The following is a 15,417-nucleotide window of genomic DNA, read 5'->3' on the forward strand; positions in this document are numbered from 1 at the left end:
GGGAAATGTTATGAGTAATAGAAGCCTCTCGCATCTCGCATGAAAGAGACTAGAAACAAACCTTTGAGCAATTGGATTTGATTGCAACGGTAAGCACAAAACAGGGGAATAGGATGATGACAAAGTTGAAGAAATCCGTGAATGGGAGGAAGAAATTCAAACCACGATTTTTCCCACTTGGATCTTCTTTTTCCCTCTTTCCTTTCCTAGTTCGCATTATTGCTTGAGGCAAACCAACAAGCAGACCGATTCAACTCTGCATAATTTTTTAATGAAACAATTATTTGTGATGTGTAAGTGTAAACCTAAGTCAACCCCTAAAATCAGAAATGCCAAAGGGATAATGAGGAAGGTGGGAGGAAAAATCCATCGCCTAAGGCTGCCGTTGATGACTTCTTATGTTTGGTACATTAAGTACCAAACATAGCCAATTAGATTATCTTTTCCTTCCCGTTGCAAAGGAAAAGTAAAATGCGGTCTCATAATGTACCACGTCAGCAAATAACGCACACTCCAAGCTAAGCCATTGAATAATGGCCGATGAAGAGCCTTTAAATAAGCTTCCCCCCCCCCACCCCCCCTCCCCCCAAACTTTTTAGTTCTTCGTTTATCGAGATCTGTACCCTGGACTCTGACCCTTCTTTCACATTCTTCGGCATATATTTTCCGGATACGGGCAACGATGATTCGCTCCGTCGTTGGCGTTCTTCTCTTATGCCTACTTTCAGTTTCAATTCTAAGCGTTGATGCTCGGAATAGCGTCGGCGATGTGCTCAGGCTACCGTCGGAGATGACGAAATTCCCTGGTCGCAGTGGCAACTGCGACGATGATGATTCCGTGGGTACCAGATGGGCCGTTCTCATCGCTGGTTCTAACGGTTACTGGAACTACCGCCATCAGGTAATAATATTCGCCTGATATGTTTGGTTTCTGTGAGTTTTATTGTTATTCCTCTCCCTCTCCCTCTCCCTCTCCCCCAAAAATTTGAGCTGTTTTTTGTCTTTTGCCATATCTGCTTCTGTTGTTTGAGATGTTGATGTTAGTATCTTTAAGATTACGCCTTCCGCTTGTAATTTTTTTACTGATTATGTATTTTTGGAAGTTGCTATTTGTTAGGTCTTGCTTTTGAGAAGTTAGGGTTTGCTTGAGTATCTGTATGAGGTTTGATTTTTAATTTTCGTAATTTCTGTGCAGCTTATTTTCTCTTGTTGATTTTTTGTATCTTCGTTTCCCTCCCTCTCCCTGGTACAAGCTAGGTCTCGTTTCAAATCTAAATTGGTATGGTTGGAGAGATGGAATTGTACAAATAACGGACGGAAATCATATTCTTTCACTATTTGTTATAAATTAGAGCAAGTCGATCAAAGTTCAAGCCTCCGTTTCTGCCCCGGCTTGTCATAGGTTTTGGTCTAGTTGAATCTTTAATGATTTGGGTTCTGTATTTCGAAGAAGATTTACAAGTTTATTTTCCAGCTTAATGAATTTCGATAAGCATGGTGAATGTAAAGAAAACAATGAGAAATTCGGACAAAAAATTTGCTTTTCTTTGGTTCAGCGATGTGTGACACTTAACACCTTTTGGCGGTGATTCCAATTCGATTCTACTATGTTGATTTAGTTAGTTGATTATGGTGGTGATTTCATTCCAGCAGGCCAGGTGGTGAAGTCTTGGTCATATCTTTTTTTATTTCTTCATATGTAAAAAAAGTGTTAGAGAATTTTGTTCTTAATACTGGTTTGGTCTGTAGAAACGCAACCCTAAAACGATACAGAAGATAATGAAAAACAGAACAAATAATGCATGCAGATTTACGAGGTTCGGCAAGGTTGTCTACATCCCCGATGAGATGAAATCCTGCTTCACTATCAATGGAGAATAGGGTTACAGCGCTTGTCCCTCACACCTCTTAGTATTGCTTCCATTACAGAGAAAGAAACCCTCGCTACAAATATATAGCGAAAAAACCATAATCTGAAAAGTACACAATTGCCCTCAAATAAAAAATTCGAGTGGGAGGCTGTACACCCTACACCCCCTGCTATGCAAGGCGGCCTCCTGCCCCCTTGCAATCCCCATGACCCGCTAACCGGCTAGTGGGACCGCCGTCTTGCTTGTCGAGGCGCTGCACCAGTACTCCTTGGGTTAAACTGTGACGGAATACAAGATATTATACACCAACAATCTCCACCTTAGCTTGAATTCTGTCGAATCTCCTGTAAAGTTATCCTGTATACATCTTCATCCCCGTACCTCATTAGAGGTACAAACCCACACTTATTTGGTGCACCTCTCATCTTTAACAATGAGTAACATTAATCAAGTCCAAACAGGACTCGAACTTCTTTGTAGTAACTGACTTGGTAAACATATTTGCAAGATTGAGATTTGTATGAATTTTTCTCAAGTGAATACTGCCTTCTGACACAAGCTCCCTGATCTTGTGAAATCTCACATCAATATGCTTTGCTCTTGCATGAAACACCTGATTCTTTGTAAGATGTATGGCACTCTGACTGTCACAGTGTAACACTATACCTCCTTGCTCAAACCCCAACTCACGAACTAATCCAGCTAACCAGACTCTTTCCTTGGTAGCCTCAACTGCTGCCACGTACTCTACCTCTGTAATGGACAATGCAACTGTAGACTGAAGTATCGCTCTCTATGATATAGGTCCATCAGCCAATGTAAATATATACCCTGTAGTAGATCTCCTCTTGTCTAAATCATCGGCATAGTCAGAATCAACATAACCCGTCCAATTCTGTGGAACTTTCATTACCACTTAACATAACATCTATATCTTTAGTCTTGCTCAAATATCTGAAGATCCACTTAATTGCATTCTAATGCTCTTTTTTTGGATTACTCATGTATCTGCTAACAACACTGACTGCATGAGACAAATCCGGCCTGCTATAAACCATAGCATACATGAGACTCCCAACTGCGCTAGCATAGGGGACCTGAGACATATGCTCCACCTTCTTATGTGTTGTAGGGCATTCCCTTTTAGATAACTTGAAGTGACTGGCTAACGGAGTGCTAACCGGCTTGGCCTTTTCCATATTGAAATGCTCTAGCACCTTTTTAATATTCCTCTTTTGAGTTACCCAAAGTTTACTTGCATTTCTATCTCTAAGGATTTTTATGTCAAGGATCTTCTTAGCAGCACCAAGATCCTCATGTCAAATTCAACATTCAACAAAGACTTTAAAGAGACTATATCATGTTTATTCTTTGCAGCAATGAGCATGTCATCAATATAAAGCATCAACAAAATAATGGAATTATCACTTGACAGTTTATAATAAACACAACTATCATATTCATTCTTGTGTAGCCAATCTTCATCATGTGGGAATCAAAGCGCTTGTATCACTGCCTAGGAGATTGCTTAAGACCATAAAGTGACCTCTTAAGTAGACAAACATGATCTTCCTTTCCCTGCACCTTGAAACCTTCAAGCTGTTCTATGTAAATCTGTTCCTCCAAGTCACCATGAAGAAATGCAGTCTTCACATCAAGCTGTTCAAGCTCTAAATCATACATGGCCACCAAAGCAATTAGTACCCTGATCGATTGTGTTTCACCGCTGGAGAGAATATTTCATTGTAGTCTATCCTCTCCTTCTATGCATAGCCCTTGGCTACAAGTTTGGCCTTATATCTTTCACGCTCCTCAGATGCTACCTCTTCTTTACGAAAGACCCATTTACACCCAATGATTTTTCTTCCCTTAGGTTTTTCCACAATCTCCCAAGTCTTGTTCTTCTGTAGAGACTATTTCCTCCATCATAGTTGCCATCCATTTATTATGTCGTGCATCACTCAAAGCATTATGGTAAGAAGATGAATCACCTGTACCTACAGTGAGGGCATAGGCAACTATGTCCTCAAACCCGTATCTCACAGGTGCTTTGTGAGTATGCTTCCCTTTACCCTTTGCCACATTATAGGGAACTTCTACTGCTTCATGTTGTCCTGGTAAGTCACTTGATGATTCATTCTTATTGTTTCTGACTCACCTAACTCCACCTGCACAGTAGAACCTTCTTTATTTTCATCAACTGCTTGTGAATTGCAATTTGACTTCACCATATGAGACTCATCAAACACAACATCCTTACTAACCACAACTTTTTGTGAACTTGGATCCCACAGCTTGAATCCCTTTACGCCTTTCTTAAAATCAAGAAAGATACACTACTTAGACTTTGAGTTTAATTTGGAACGCTGCTCACCCTCAACATGTGCATAGGTTGGACAACCAAATATTTTTAGAATAAAATAATTTACTGGTTTTCCTGTCCATACCTCTTTGGGAATTTTACAATCAATCACCTTTGATGGAGACCTGTTGATGAGAAAACATGTCATATTCACTGCTTCTACCCAAAATCTCTTGCTCAACCCTGCATTCAGCCTCATATTCCGAGCTATTTTCAGAAGTGTTCTGTTCATCTTTTCAGCTACACCATTTTGATGTGGTTTCTTTGGAACCATGAAGTGATGTGTAATCCCTTCAATTTTGCACAATTCTAAAAACGGTTTGTACGTGTATTCCCCTCCATTATCTGTTCTCAAGTACTTAATTTTCTTTCCTGTCTTCCTTTCTACCTTAGCCTTAAATTCCTTAAATTTAGTGAACACCTCACTTTTATGCTTCATGAAGTAAATCCAGACTTTCCTTGAGTAATCAACAAAGGTCACGAAGTATTCTGCCTCACCTTTAGATTTTGTTGTTGAAAGACCCTATATATCGCTGTGTACATAATCAAGCACCTCTTTACTCTTATGTTTTGTAGTTTTGAAACTAACTTTGTATTGTTTTCCGAACACACAATACTTACAAAAGTTCAGTTTACAGGTTTTCACTCCCTTCAACAGTTTCCTTTTATGAAGCTCCATCAATTCTCTTTCTCCCATATGCCCTAATCGCATATACCACAGACATGTATCATCTTTATTAGATCCTGCATCTGTGACTCCACCTGTAACTGTGCTCCCTATGAGTCTGTATAGGTTTCCAGTTAGTTGTCCCTTCATAACAACCATGACACTCTTAATAACTTTGAGAACTCTACCTTCTGCTATGTACTTGCAGCCATTTGAGTCAAGTTCCCCAAAGATACTAAGTTTTTCCTTAATTCTGGTACATGTCTCACATCTGCTAAAGTTCTTATTATCCTATCAAACATCTTGATTTTGATAGTGTCTATCCTAATGTCTTGCATACAACATCATTCCCTATTAGGGCAGACCTGCCATTATATGGTTGATATGTATCAAACCAATCCTTTTGTGGACACATGTGATATGAACATCCAGAATCTAAAATCTAAGAATCAAAAGGTTGATTCTTACTTGATTCTTACCTGATGATATAGAGTATATCTCTATTTGAACTGTCAGCTATACTAACTTCCTCAGATGCCTTATCTACTCCTTTTTTCTTCAAGTCCGCCTTCCTCTTCATGTACTCTTTTCAGATGACCTTCCTTTTTATAATAGTAACAAGAGACCTTTGTCTTTGTCTCTTTTGATTTCGATCAACTCTTTCCAGATCCCTTCTGATTTGATCTCCCTCTTTCCTGCTCTTTGTCACCTCCGAAAAGACTTTCTCCTTGAGATTTTGTACTACCGGCCTTCTTCCTTGTTTCATTGGACGTGAGGGCAGTCGCGACTTCATCCATCTCAAGGGTCTCCTTCCCGTACAAGAGAGTCGTTACCAGGTGATCATATGATTCTGGGAGCGACGACAACAACAATAACGCCTTGTCTTCATTTTCAATCTTAACCTCTAGGTTTGCAAGTTTACTTATGATCTGATTGAACATGTTAAGATGCTCTAATAGATCCATACCTTCCTCCATATGTAGATAATACAATTGATTCTTCACAAACAACTTGTTTGTTAAGGACTTCATTATGTAGATGTTTTCAAGTTTTGCCCATAACTGCGGTGCAGATTCGATACCCACAACATATTACAAGGCATCATAAGAAAGATTCAATTGAATAGCACTTATCGTCTTTTCCTCCATCTCTTCCCATTCTTCGTTAATAATTTTTGCAGGTTTCTTCGGCTTTCCCAACAATGTTTTCGCCAAACCCTGTTGTATCAGAAGATCTTTCATCCTTGGACACCAAAAGGGTGAAATTGTTATTCCCATTGAACTCCTCGATATCATACTTGACATTCGATCCCTTCCCTGCCATCGTGATAGTAAACCCTAGAAAACAGAAACCTAGAGCTCTGATATCAATTTGTAGAAACGTAACGCTAAAACGATGCGGAAGATAATGAAAATCAGAACAAACAATGTACATAGATTTACGAGGTTCGGCAAGGTTGCCTACGTCCTCGGTGAGATGAGATCCTGCTTCACTATCAATAGAGAATAGGGTTACAGCGCTCGTCCCTCACACCTTTCAGTATTCCTTGCATTACAGAGAAGGAAACCCTCGCTACAAATATATAGCAAAAAAACCCTAATCCGGAAAGTATACAATTACACTCAAAGAAAAAATTCGAGTGGCCCCCTACACCCTTTGCTATGCAGGGGGGCCTCATGCCCGCCTTGCAACCCCCACGGCCTGCTAACCGGCTAACAGGACCGCCGTCCTGCCTGTCGAGGTGCTGCACCAGTACTCCCTGGGTTAAACTGTGACGGAATACAAGACATCATACACCAACATGGTTCCCATGTGCAATCTTGTTGCGATTGATCTCTCGTTGGATTTACTGATAAGAGAAAGATTTTACATTAGATAACTGTTGTTTTGGTAGTAATTTCCTAGTTTGATTCTGTTTCTATTTTCAAACTAAGTATGAGAGTAGGAGTTGTTTTCGTATAAATATATATCCATATAACCATCGAACGAAAAACAAAGTTGAATATTGAACTGGAATTGAGATTTATCCACACAGTGGAGAGTGCCTGGCTATATGCTTCTCCTTTTTTCTCCCCTCTCAGTCTTCCACACGGAGCAGAGTCTTCTTCCTTTGGGTGAGTCTCCTCTGTTCCTCCTTCCTTTCTCTCTTCCTTTCTTACTTTTCTCCTTTCATTCTTTTCATTGTTTTCATTCTTTTCCTTCTCTGTTCTGTCTAGCAGTACCAACAGTCCACTGTTGTTGGTTTGATCTCCCTCACTTCTCCTCTGTTCTTCCTCATATGTTGGGCTAGCTTGCTTACCTGTAGGCAACCCAAACCTAGAGTTTCAGCTACTCAGACCCTCTCAGTTGAGCACCGAACCTGTAACCAAGCTATTTCCAAAGATCTTCTACCAGGTATAACTTCAGTATTTTAACAGTTAATCCTTGGTAGTTCTTTCGGGTGGCTTTAACTGGATTCAAGAGGGTAGTGTGTTGGGATTCATATGACTCAATCTCTGTTTACATGAGAGAATACTCTTGAATTATATAGGTGCTAGTCTATTGCAGAAACAGTCCTAACGTGAGAAGCAAGATGATTAATTTCTTGTTGACTTACCAAAATGGATCCCGAACTCCCATTTAATTACAGAATTGCCAGTAATATTCTTATATTCTGACTCTTATCATGTGGGTGGTGGGCCCATAGTGACCCGGAATTGGGGTTTCGGAACTCCGGTTCGTGTTCGGAGAGGGGCGGGGGAAGAAAAAGAATTCACATTTTCTTATACCTTTGTTAATAGGAAAGTTTTATGAAATAACTATGCCATTTATTGGTCCATGTGACTTGAGCCTTGTTATGCTTTTATAGGCTTGCACTTAAATCTTTTGTAGGTAAATTTGGTATGGTTTTGCATATGATTGTTTAGTTGTTGATATGGTGATTCTCTAGATTTGGTAATTTTGTCTATCTAATGATTTTACATTGGTATTGTAATCCTTAACCTTTTTTTTTTTTCTCCTTCTTTTGGTCCTCAGTCTGATGTGTGCCATGCCTATCAAATCTTGAGAAAAGGTGGAATGAAAGATGAAAACATCATTGTTTTCATGTACGATGATATTGCTTTCAATGAGGAGAACCCTAGACCTGGCGTCATCATCAATAACCCACTTGGTGATGATGTTTATGAAGGAGTTCCAAAGGTTATTTTATTTTATTTATTTAATTTTGCATTGAGGTTTAACTTCTACTGTCTTATGAATGTATCATCTCATGCCTGGAACTCTCTTGTTGCAGGATTATACTGGAGATAATGTTACCGTTGACAACTTCTTTGCTGTTCTCCTTGGAAACAAAACTGCTCTTACTGGGGGTAGTGGGAAGGTTGTGGATAGTGGTCCAGATGACCATATTTTCGTTTACTATACTGACCATGGTGGTCCTGGGGTGCTTGGTTAGTAGCTCCACATTTATATCTTTTGCTTTAAAATGCTTCAGCCTTCTCTTATTGATTTCATGTTTCTTCATGATTGACAACCCGAAATCCCTGCTTACGACTAGGCCATTGAGACTTGAAATTTGTTTCAATTTTATCTGATTTTTAAGCTATCATCAGTATACTCAAATTTGTCCAAACCATAAGATTCTGCATGCAATTAAAATGTTCTGCTTGTTTGTGTCTTACATATTCAAGCATAAGTCCCATTGAATTTTCTTATGACACTGTCTAATTCTTTTTCCCTTGGTTTGATTTCTATTATTTTGAAGAAGATCCAGAATTTATGAATGATGAACTGACATGCTGTCTCTTTCTGTCAGGGATGCCATCTGGTCCTTACCTCTATGCAAATGATCTGATAGATGTGTTAAAGAAAAAGCATGCTTCAGTGACATATAAAAGCTTGGTAGATGACTTTTCACATATTAGTTGGGTACTGAAAGGGGTTGTGGACAGAGTTAATATTTTCTTGATTAGCTCATTATTTCTTCGGCTTGTAGGTGTTCTATCTTGAAGCTTGTGAATCTGGGAGTATTTTTGAGGGCCTTCTTCCAGAAGGCCTAAATATCTATGCAACAACGGCATCGAATGCAGTGGAGAGCAGTTGGGGAACCTACTGTCCCGGCGAGGTTCCTCCTCCTCCTCCAGAATTTGAGACCTGTTTGGGTGACTTATACAGTGTTGCTTGGATGGAAGATAGGTATGTTTTGTAAAAGAAAGAAACTCAAAAAGCAAATATGTCCTACTAGGTTCCTTTGGGAGTTCATTCGTTTCTTCCTCCCCTCTTTTGGGGGGTTGGGGGGAGGGGTGACTGTGGGTGTCTATTAAATTTTAATTTTGTATCTTGGCTGAACTACCGACATTTGCTGAATCAACCTTGTTGATTTGGGAAATTCGCAATAGTCCCACACAAATTCGGGACGCAAATCTATACTTCGGTTAATCTGTCCCTTTCTTTCTTTCTTTTTTTCTTTTCTTTTTTTTTTTTGGGGGGGGGGGGTTTTGTTGCTAACTGTTGCTCCAAATTCTTTGTTGAATTTGTCATGGTTGAGCTTTGCTTGACACGGTGCATTCGCCTATGTGTTGTCATAGGCAAAGGATATACTATGAGCTTTACTTTATGTCTCTTCTAGTTTTGAAGTGTTTTGTAGTACTTAACCTATTCACTCATGTGCAGTGATGCACACAATTTGAGGACTGAAACTCTGAAGCAGCAGTATCAACTGGTAAAAATCTTGAAGTCTGTACTTAGATTACTTTGTAGGGATATCCTGGGATTCTCTTATCATGGCCACTAAAAGTTATCTGGAGTTTCTCTATCTTCAAAGGTGGAAAGATTTATTCTCATGTAGCTGAGTCCATTTTCAGCATGGTTGGTCTCATATATGGGATTGTTCAGTTGATGGACCTCACCTTTCTTGACATGGCTCACATAGGAAGCAAGGTTCGAAATTTTGGATTTCCACCCCCATTTCTGCCTTTGCCAAAACCGAAATGTTTGGGTGGTAACTTTTGAAAATTTTGCTTATAAATTTTGATTGTCATTTTGTTTCGGTTTCTTGTGAAACCGAAATATTTTGGTAATTTCGGCTAAATTTCAAACCATGATATGAAGGAAAATGATGACAATGAATATGCCATGTTGAAGCCATGTTGAAGTTCTCTCTGTTGAGGAACCTTGATAGACCTGCTTGTTTTAGTGTCTTTGTGTTGACCCTGCACATAAAATATAGTGTCCTAGGCTCCCCTTTGGTGACATTTCTGACTTTATATATGCTTTGTTAAATTGTTTCAACATGATTGAGAAATCTGAGTGAGCATTTTCAGGTAAAAACAAGGACAGCGAATGAAAACTTTGCTTATGGCTCCCATGTTCAGCAGTATGGGGATTTAGGTATTAATGAGGAGCACCTCTTTCTGTATATGGGTACAAATCCGGAAAATGATAATTCTACCTTCATACAAGAAAACTCTTTGCCATCTTTTTCAACGGCAGTTAACCAAAGGGATGCAGATCTTCTTCATTTCTGGCGCAAGGTTTGGTCAAATACCACTTTATATGGCTTATTGAATCAATATTGTCTTGCTCCATTATAATGCTAATATAAAAGTCTATGCCAAGTTTTGGATCGATACAAAGGCCGAAGGTGGCCGACTATAGTCCCCTCCTCCTGGGACCCTGCTAAAATAGGCTTTCTACTGGTCTTGGCCCTTTGTCCCGGGGACCCTGCTAAAATAGGTTTTCTACTGGTCTTGGCCCTATACAAAGGCAGGCTTATGCCCACTGAAATATTTTCAGCTCTGATTTATTTATTATAGCATCATATCCCTGTTTGTTATAGAAGAGTAAACAGTCAATGTTCTCACATACACTTTTTTTTTTAATTGTTCTCCTACCAGTTCAGCAAAGCTCCGGAAGGCTCTCTTAGGAAACTTGCAGCTCAGAAGCAGTTTGTCGATGTAATGTCTCATAGGGCACACGTAGACCACAGTATTAAACTGATTGGAAAGCTTTTGTTCGGAATGCAGAAAGGTCCAGAGGTTCTGAAGGCTGTTCGTCCTGCAGGACAGCCCCTTGTAGATGATTGGGGTTGCCTCAAGACAATGGTAAGTGGTGAAACGTTACACTATCTGTCAGTGTATCTGGTTTGACCAAGTATGATGACCTGGTTATATCCAATTTGACCATTGTATATTTATAGCACCAGTCTCCTAGAAGCCTCGACTGATTCAAGTTGATAATTTTTCAACCATCATCATCAGTCTGAGAATTCATTTGAATCTATTGAGCAGGTGAGGACTTACGAAACACACTGTGGATCGATATCTCAGTATGGGATGAAACACATGCGTTCTATTGCTAACATCTGCAATGCGGGTATAAACGAGCAGCAGATGGCTGAGGCCTCGGCCCAAGCTTGTGCCAGGATGCCCACAAATTCTTGGAGTTCCCTTCACAAAGGGTTCAGTGCATGATCAGCACACAAGGCCCAACATCTTTGGCCGGTTCGTGCCCTCTTATATGTAAATATTTCTTTGCAATTGCTTATGGGCTTTAGATTGCATCCATCTTAAATACGGCCTAGAAATACGTATCAGGATTGTATGTAATGAAACCGTGTAAAATATAAGTGATGATAATGCATGGTGCTGCTTGTGCATTCCAAGTGGAATATTGTTTCTTTCTCATATTGGTATTTGCTTGTAACAAAGTGTAACTGTTCAATCTCCGCTTTCCTTGCTTCTTACATACATGATTCTAAAGGTTTGCCAATTTTTTTGTTAAGTAATGCTAAAAAAATAATAATATTTCCTTGAATTTGGTTAGCCTCAACGACACAAGGTGCAACCATAAATAGGGTACACCATTTCATCTCAACCATAAATAGGTTACTCCATTTTATTTTTTATTTTTTTTTATTTTTTTAACGCCAGAGACAGATTGAACACAAAGAAGTAAGAATTAGCATCCTTTCTCTTGCTTAGAGGAAAGAAATGTTGCCCATGGGGAAAGTGATGTATCATTGTTCCTCCAAGGGAGGGTTACAAATAAGTCTGCTAATTCAATCAAATATCCTCTCATGTGTTAGCATGCATCTCATAGTTGCATATTTGCCCATGCATGCTTATGGAACTCCAACCATTACATTGTAGTCTCCTAGGACCCTAGATTTTTCGAAGATGGATTTCACCATGCATGTGAAAAATCCTAATAGGGTTGAAACTTTACATAGGAGCCTATACTTGGGGTTTTAGCTAACGATAAATTTTGGACTCCATTTGATCAACCATGTAGTATTGGCATTAAAATTGGGCGTGTAGGATTTGAGCTCCAATCAGACATGTCGGCTATTGGCCATGTTACTTCTAGATTGATGCTCAAAATTTTTTAATTTTTTATTTTATTTTTTAATTTTTTTAAACAAGAAAATTACATTAACTAAGAGAAACTAAATTTAATCATCACATTGTAGTAAGCCTGGCCTAGCACATAAATATACACTACTAGCAATATCTAAACTGTCTGTAGAAGTGTGATCTCCAAGGTCAATTAAGTCAGCATCCATAGCTTCTTGGAGGGTGATTGTATGTTTCACATCTGAGAGGAGTTCTCGAGGCCCACCCAAAGTTACAACATCTTGAATTGTATCTAGCAATTGACCAACTTCGAGTTCTTGTTGTGGATTGGTCATATAGTCAATATTAATATTGGTACATAATAATCTTCGTCCATCAGTTACTTTGGTAGTGAATTTGATAGCGGCTTCTCGAGCTTTTTTCCTTAACTGTAATAAGGTAGCTTTCCAGATTTATCTATGATTGCTATCTTGGATTATTTGAAGAGAAACATCTTCTTCAATATTGGGGGGGGGGTCCAATAAAACATAAACTGCATCGCAGGGAAAATGCTAGTACACTTATGGTAAAAAGAAACAGTGATGAATTTCGAGTAGATGTTCCAGAAAGTTGGGAAAGTATGCCGAGGTCAAGATTCAGCAGTTGGTTGTGGAATAAGTTAAAGTAAGCCTTGAGAAGAAAACCAAAAATTTTAGTGATTTTGAGAAGAAAATCAAATTTTAGTGATATTCCAGCCCTTGTCAGATGCTAACTATATTCCTTCAAATATTCCCACTGCTTCAACCTCTGCCTTCTTCTCTTCTTTTTCAAAAACGGATTTGATAACGTGAAATCATCCCTGGATAAGAATGCCAAAAGCCATCTTGATTCTGTTTGCTATTGGTTAGTAGCACCAGCACAAACCAAATAGGATAGTTAACAAATGGAAGAGTTGGACATCTTCCTAAGCTACAGTTTGGATCATCTGCAGTAGAGAAAACATGATTATCAATATCACGAGTAATGTTTGAGATTTAAAAAGTAATCACAAGTGTACGGATCAGTGTAGCTAACGGATCAAACACAAGGAGAGCAACCACTTTATTTTTGGCTTCTTAAAGTAATGCGAAAGTGAACTAATTGATTATAGTGATTTGCTTCTAACTACTGCCCTAAACCAACGCATCTAAGAATTTAAATAATCAAACCACACAGATAAAAAGTAACTAATATTAAAACAAAAAATAAAGAGGATGACTCTCTAGCTAGGAGTGGCAGAGCCAACGCACACACTAGCCGTGAACCTTGGGGGAAAGGAAAAACAATAAAGTAAAGACTGAAAGTAAAATCTTAAGTTAAGCAGGAAACGGTAATAAAAGAGGGAATGAGAGGGGTGAAAGAAGACTTATGAGAAGCCTACCTACCTGAACTTCAATATTTAAACTTGAAAATTTGAAAACTTGAAAATTTGGTTGAGATTTGAAATACTACCAGTACTAAAAACCAGATGCTAGTACTAGAGAAGACAAATTTGAACTTGAAAAACAGAACTTGAAAGAGATGCTCCATAGCTTATTCTTATCACTTAGAACTAAACCTAGAACTATAAAGTAAACTTACAACTGAATAAAATAAAACCATGAACATAAAAGAAACTTGCATTCATTAAGTAGAACTCCATTACATAAGTGCATAAGCCAAAAGCAAAGAAGTAGAGAAGACCTAAACTTAGAGTACAAGAGAGACTAAAGAAAATCCTAAGAGAGAGTGGTGCGCTCCTTGCTTAAGTGTGTTCCTTATATAGGGGATGGGGGTAGGGTTAGGACAACAAGTTGGTTTCCTAGTTGGAATCTAAAATACTGAGGTGGCAGCAAGAGAGAGTGAAGAGATAAGGGAGAGAAAAGAGAGGGAAGAAAAATCATATGGAGAGGGAGAGGTATCCAAAGATTTGGGTGTGATTGGGGGATCCACAACAACATATTCCATATGTTAGTGATGAGGTGGAGGAGAGAGAAGGGAGAGAAGAGGGAAATCGTGTGGGAGGAGAGGAGATCCAACGATTTTGGGTTGCTTTTTCCCTATTTTTTCTCTCTTTTTTGCTCCTTTTATTTATTTTCTCTCTCCTTTTCCAACTTGTGCAAAAACTCCAATGGCCGACCTCCTATTCCTTGCTTGAATGGTCCAAAAAATAGCAATCAAAAGGTTCAAACTTGAGACCTCCTAGTGAGCAAGGGATTTTTGCATACCATAACTCACCAACTATGCCAGGTAGTTATTGTTACCAAAAAAGAATCTTCAATCACTCAAGGGGGTCCACCGATCCTTGTTGGCATTAGAAATATTCCTTGTACACCTGGGACAATTGCAAATGGGCTGGTTCTGCATCTTGGTTCAGTTTTGATCCATTATTCTTTTTTCTAGCCCGAAAAGAATAATCACTTATAAGGGTGACCAAATGGAAGTGTACTTTTAATGCAACACATCCATCTTGCTCAGAATTTTGTACTCTTCACAACTATGAAAGAAACATCACCTCTTTACATGTAAAATTGAAGATATGGCACTCGATAATCCTTAAGGCCTAAAATACAAAGCCTGTAAAAAAAGATTAAACCCAAAGTAGCTCCATTCTAAATATGTAAAAATGCATGCTTTACTACCTAAGATTTCACACATAAATGTGCTCATCTGAATTCCCCCACACTTAGACTTTGCTAGTCCTTGAGCAAAAAAAAAAAAGAAAAAGAATAAAAAAAATTTAATTCACTTTCGTAGGAATCACAGTTACATTTAGCATGTGCAACAAGCCTTTAAACCCCTAGGTTACCCTACTGGACGAGTTGTGATTCATGGGTGTTTGCAGTGAATATACACCCAAAATTCAGGAAAGAAAAGCAAATCCAACCTTGGCTAAAGGTAAGGGCCATACTGATCTAGAGCAAAGATAATTCCTCTTGCAATTGATCTAGGGACCCCCACACTTGAATTTTTATTACCCCATATCAATTCTAGGTACAAGCATATTTCTTAATTCGGAACTCACCTGGTCTCTTTCAAAACATCCTTATCTTAAGGTAAAATCACTTGTGAAGTAGTAGGAAATTGAGGACTAAGGCGTCGGATTGTTTTCGACCAAACATGTTACCAAGGCATTGATGACATTTACACATACTTTCTGCTGTGTGGTTTTTTTTTTTTTTTTTT

General features: G+C 38.8%; 1 protein-coding gene across 1 annotated transcript; it reads left to right on the top strand.

Moving 5' to 3' along the window:
• The first annotated feature begins 582 nt into the window (after nt 1-582).
• LOC122059921 (vacuolar-processing enzyme-like) lies at nt 583-11,565 on the top strand. Its single transcript, XM_042622993.1, has 9 exons — nt 583-901; nt 7,916-8,080; nt 8,175-8,331; nt 8,697-8,782; nt 8,877-9,076; nt 9,554-9,602; nt 10,204-10,413; nt 10,777-10,983; nt 11,170-11,565. The coding sequence occupies exons 1-9, from the start codon at nt 683-685 to the stop codon at nt 11,350-11,352; spliced, it is 1,476 nt and encodes a 491-aa protein (XP_042478927.1). The 5' UTR covers nt 583-682; the 3' UTR covers nt 11,353-11,565.
• Nucleotides 11,566-15,417: the final 3,852 nt, after the last annotated feature.

The sequence above is a fragment of the Macadamia integrifolia genome, chromosome 13, assembly GCF_013358625.1.
Source record: "Macadamia integrifolia cultivar HAES 741 chromosome 13, SCU_Mint_v3, whole genome shotgun sequence".
NCBI classification, from domain to species: domain Eukaryota; kingdom Viridiplantae; phylum Streptophyta; class Magnoliopsida; order Proteales; family Proteaceae; genus Macadamia; species Macadamia integrifolia.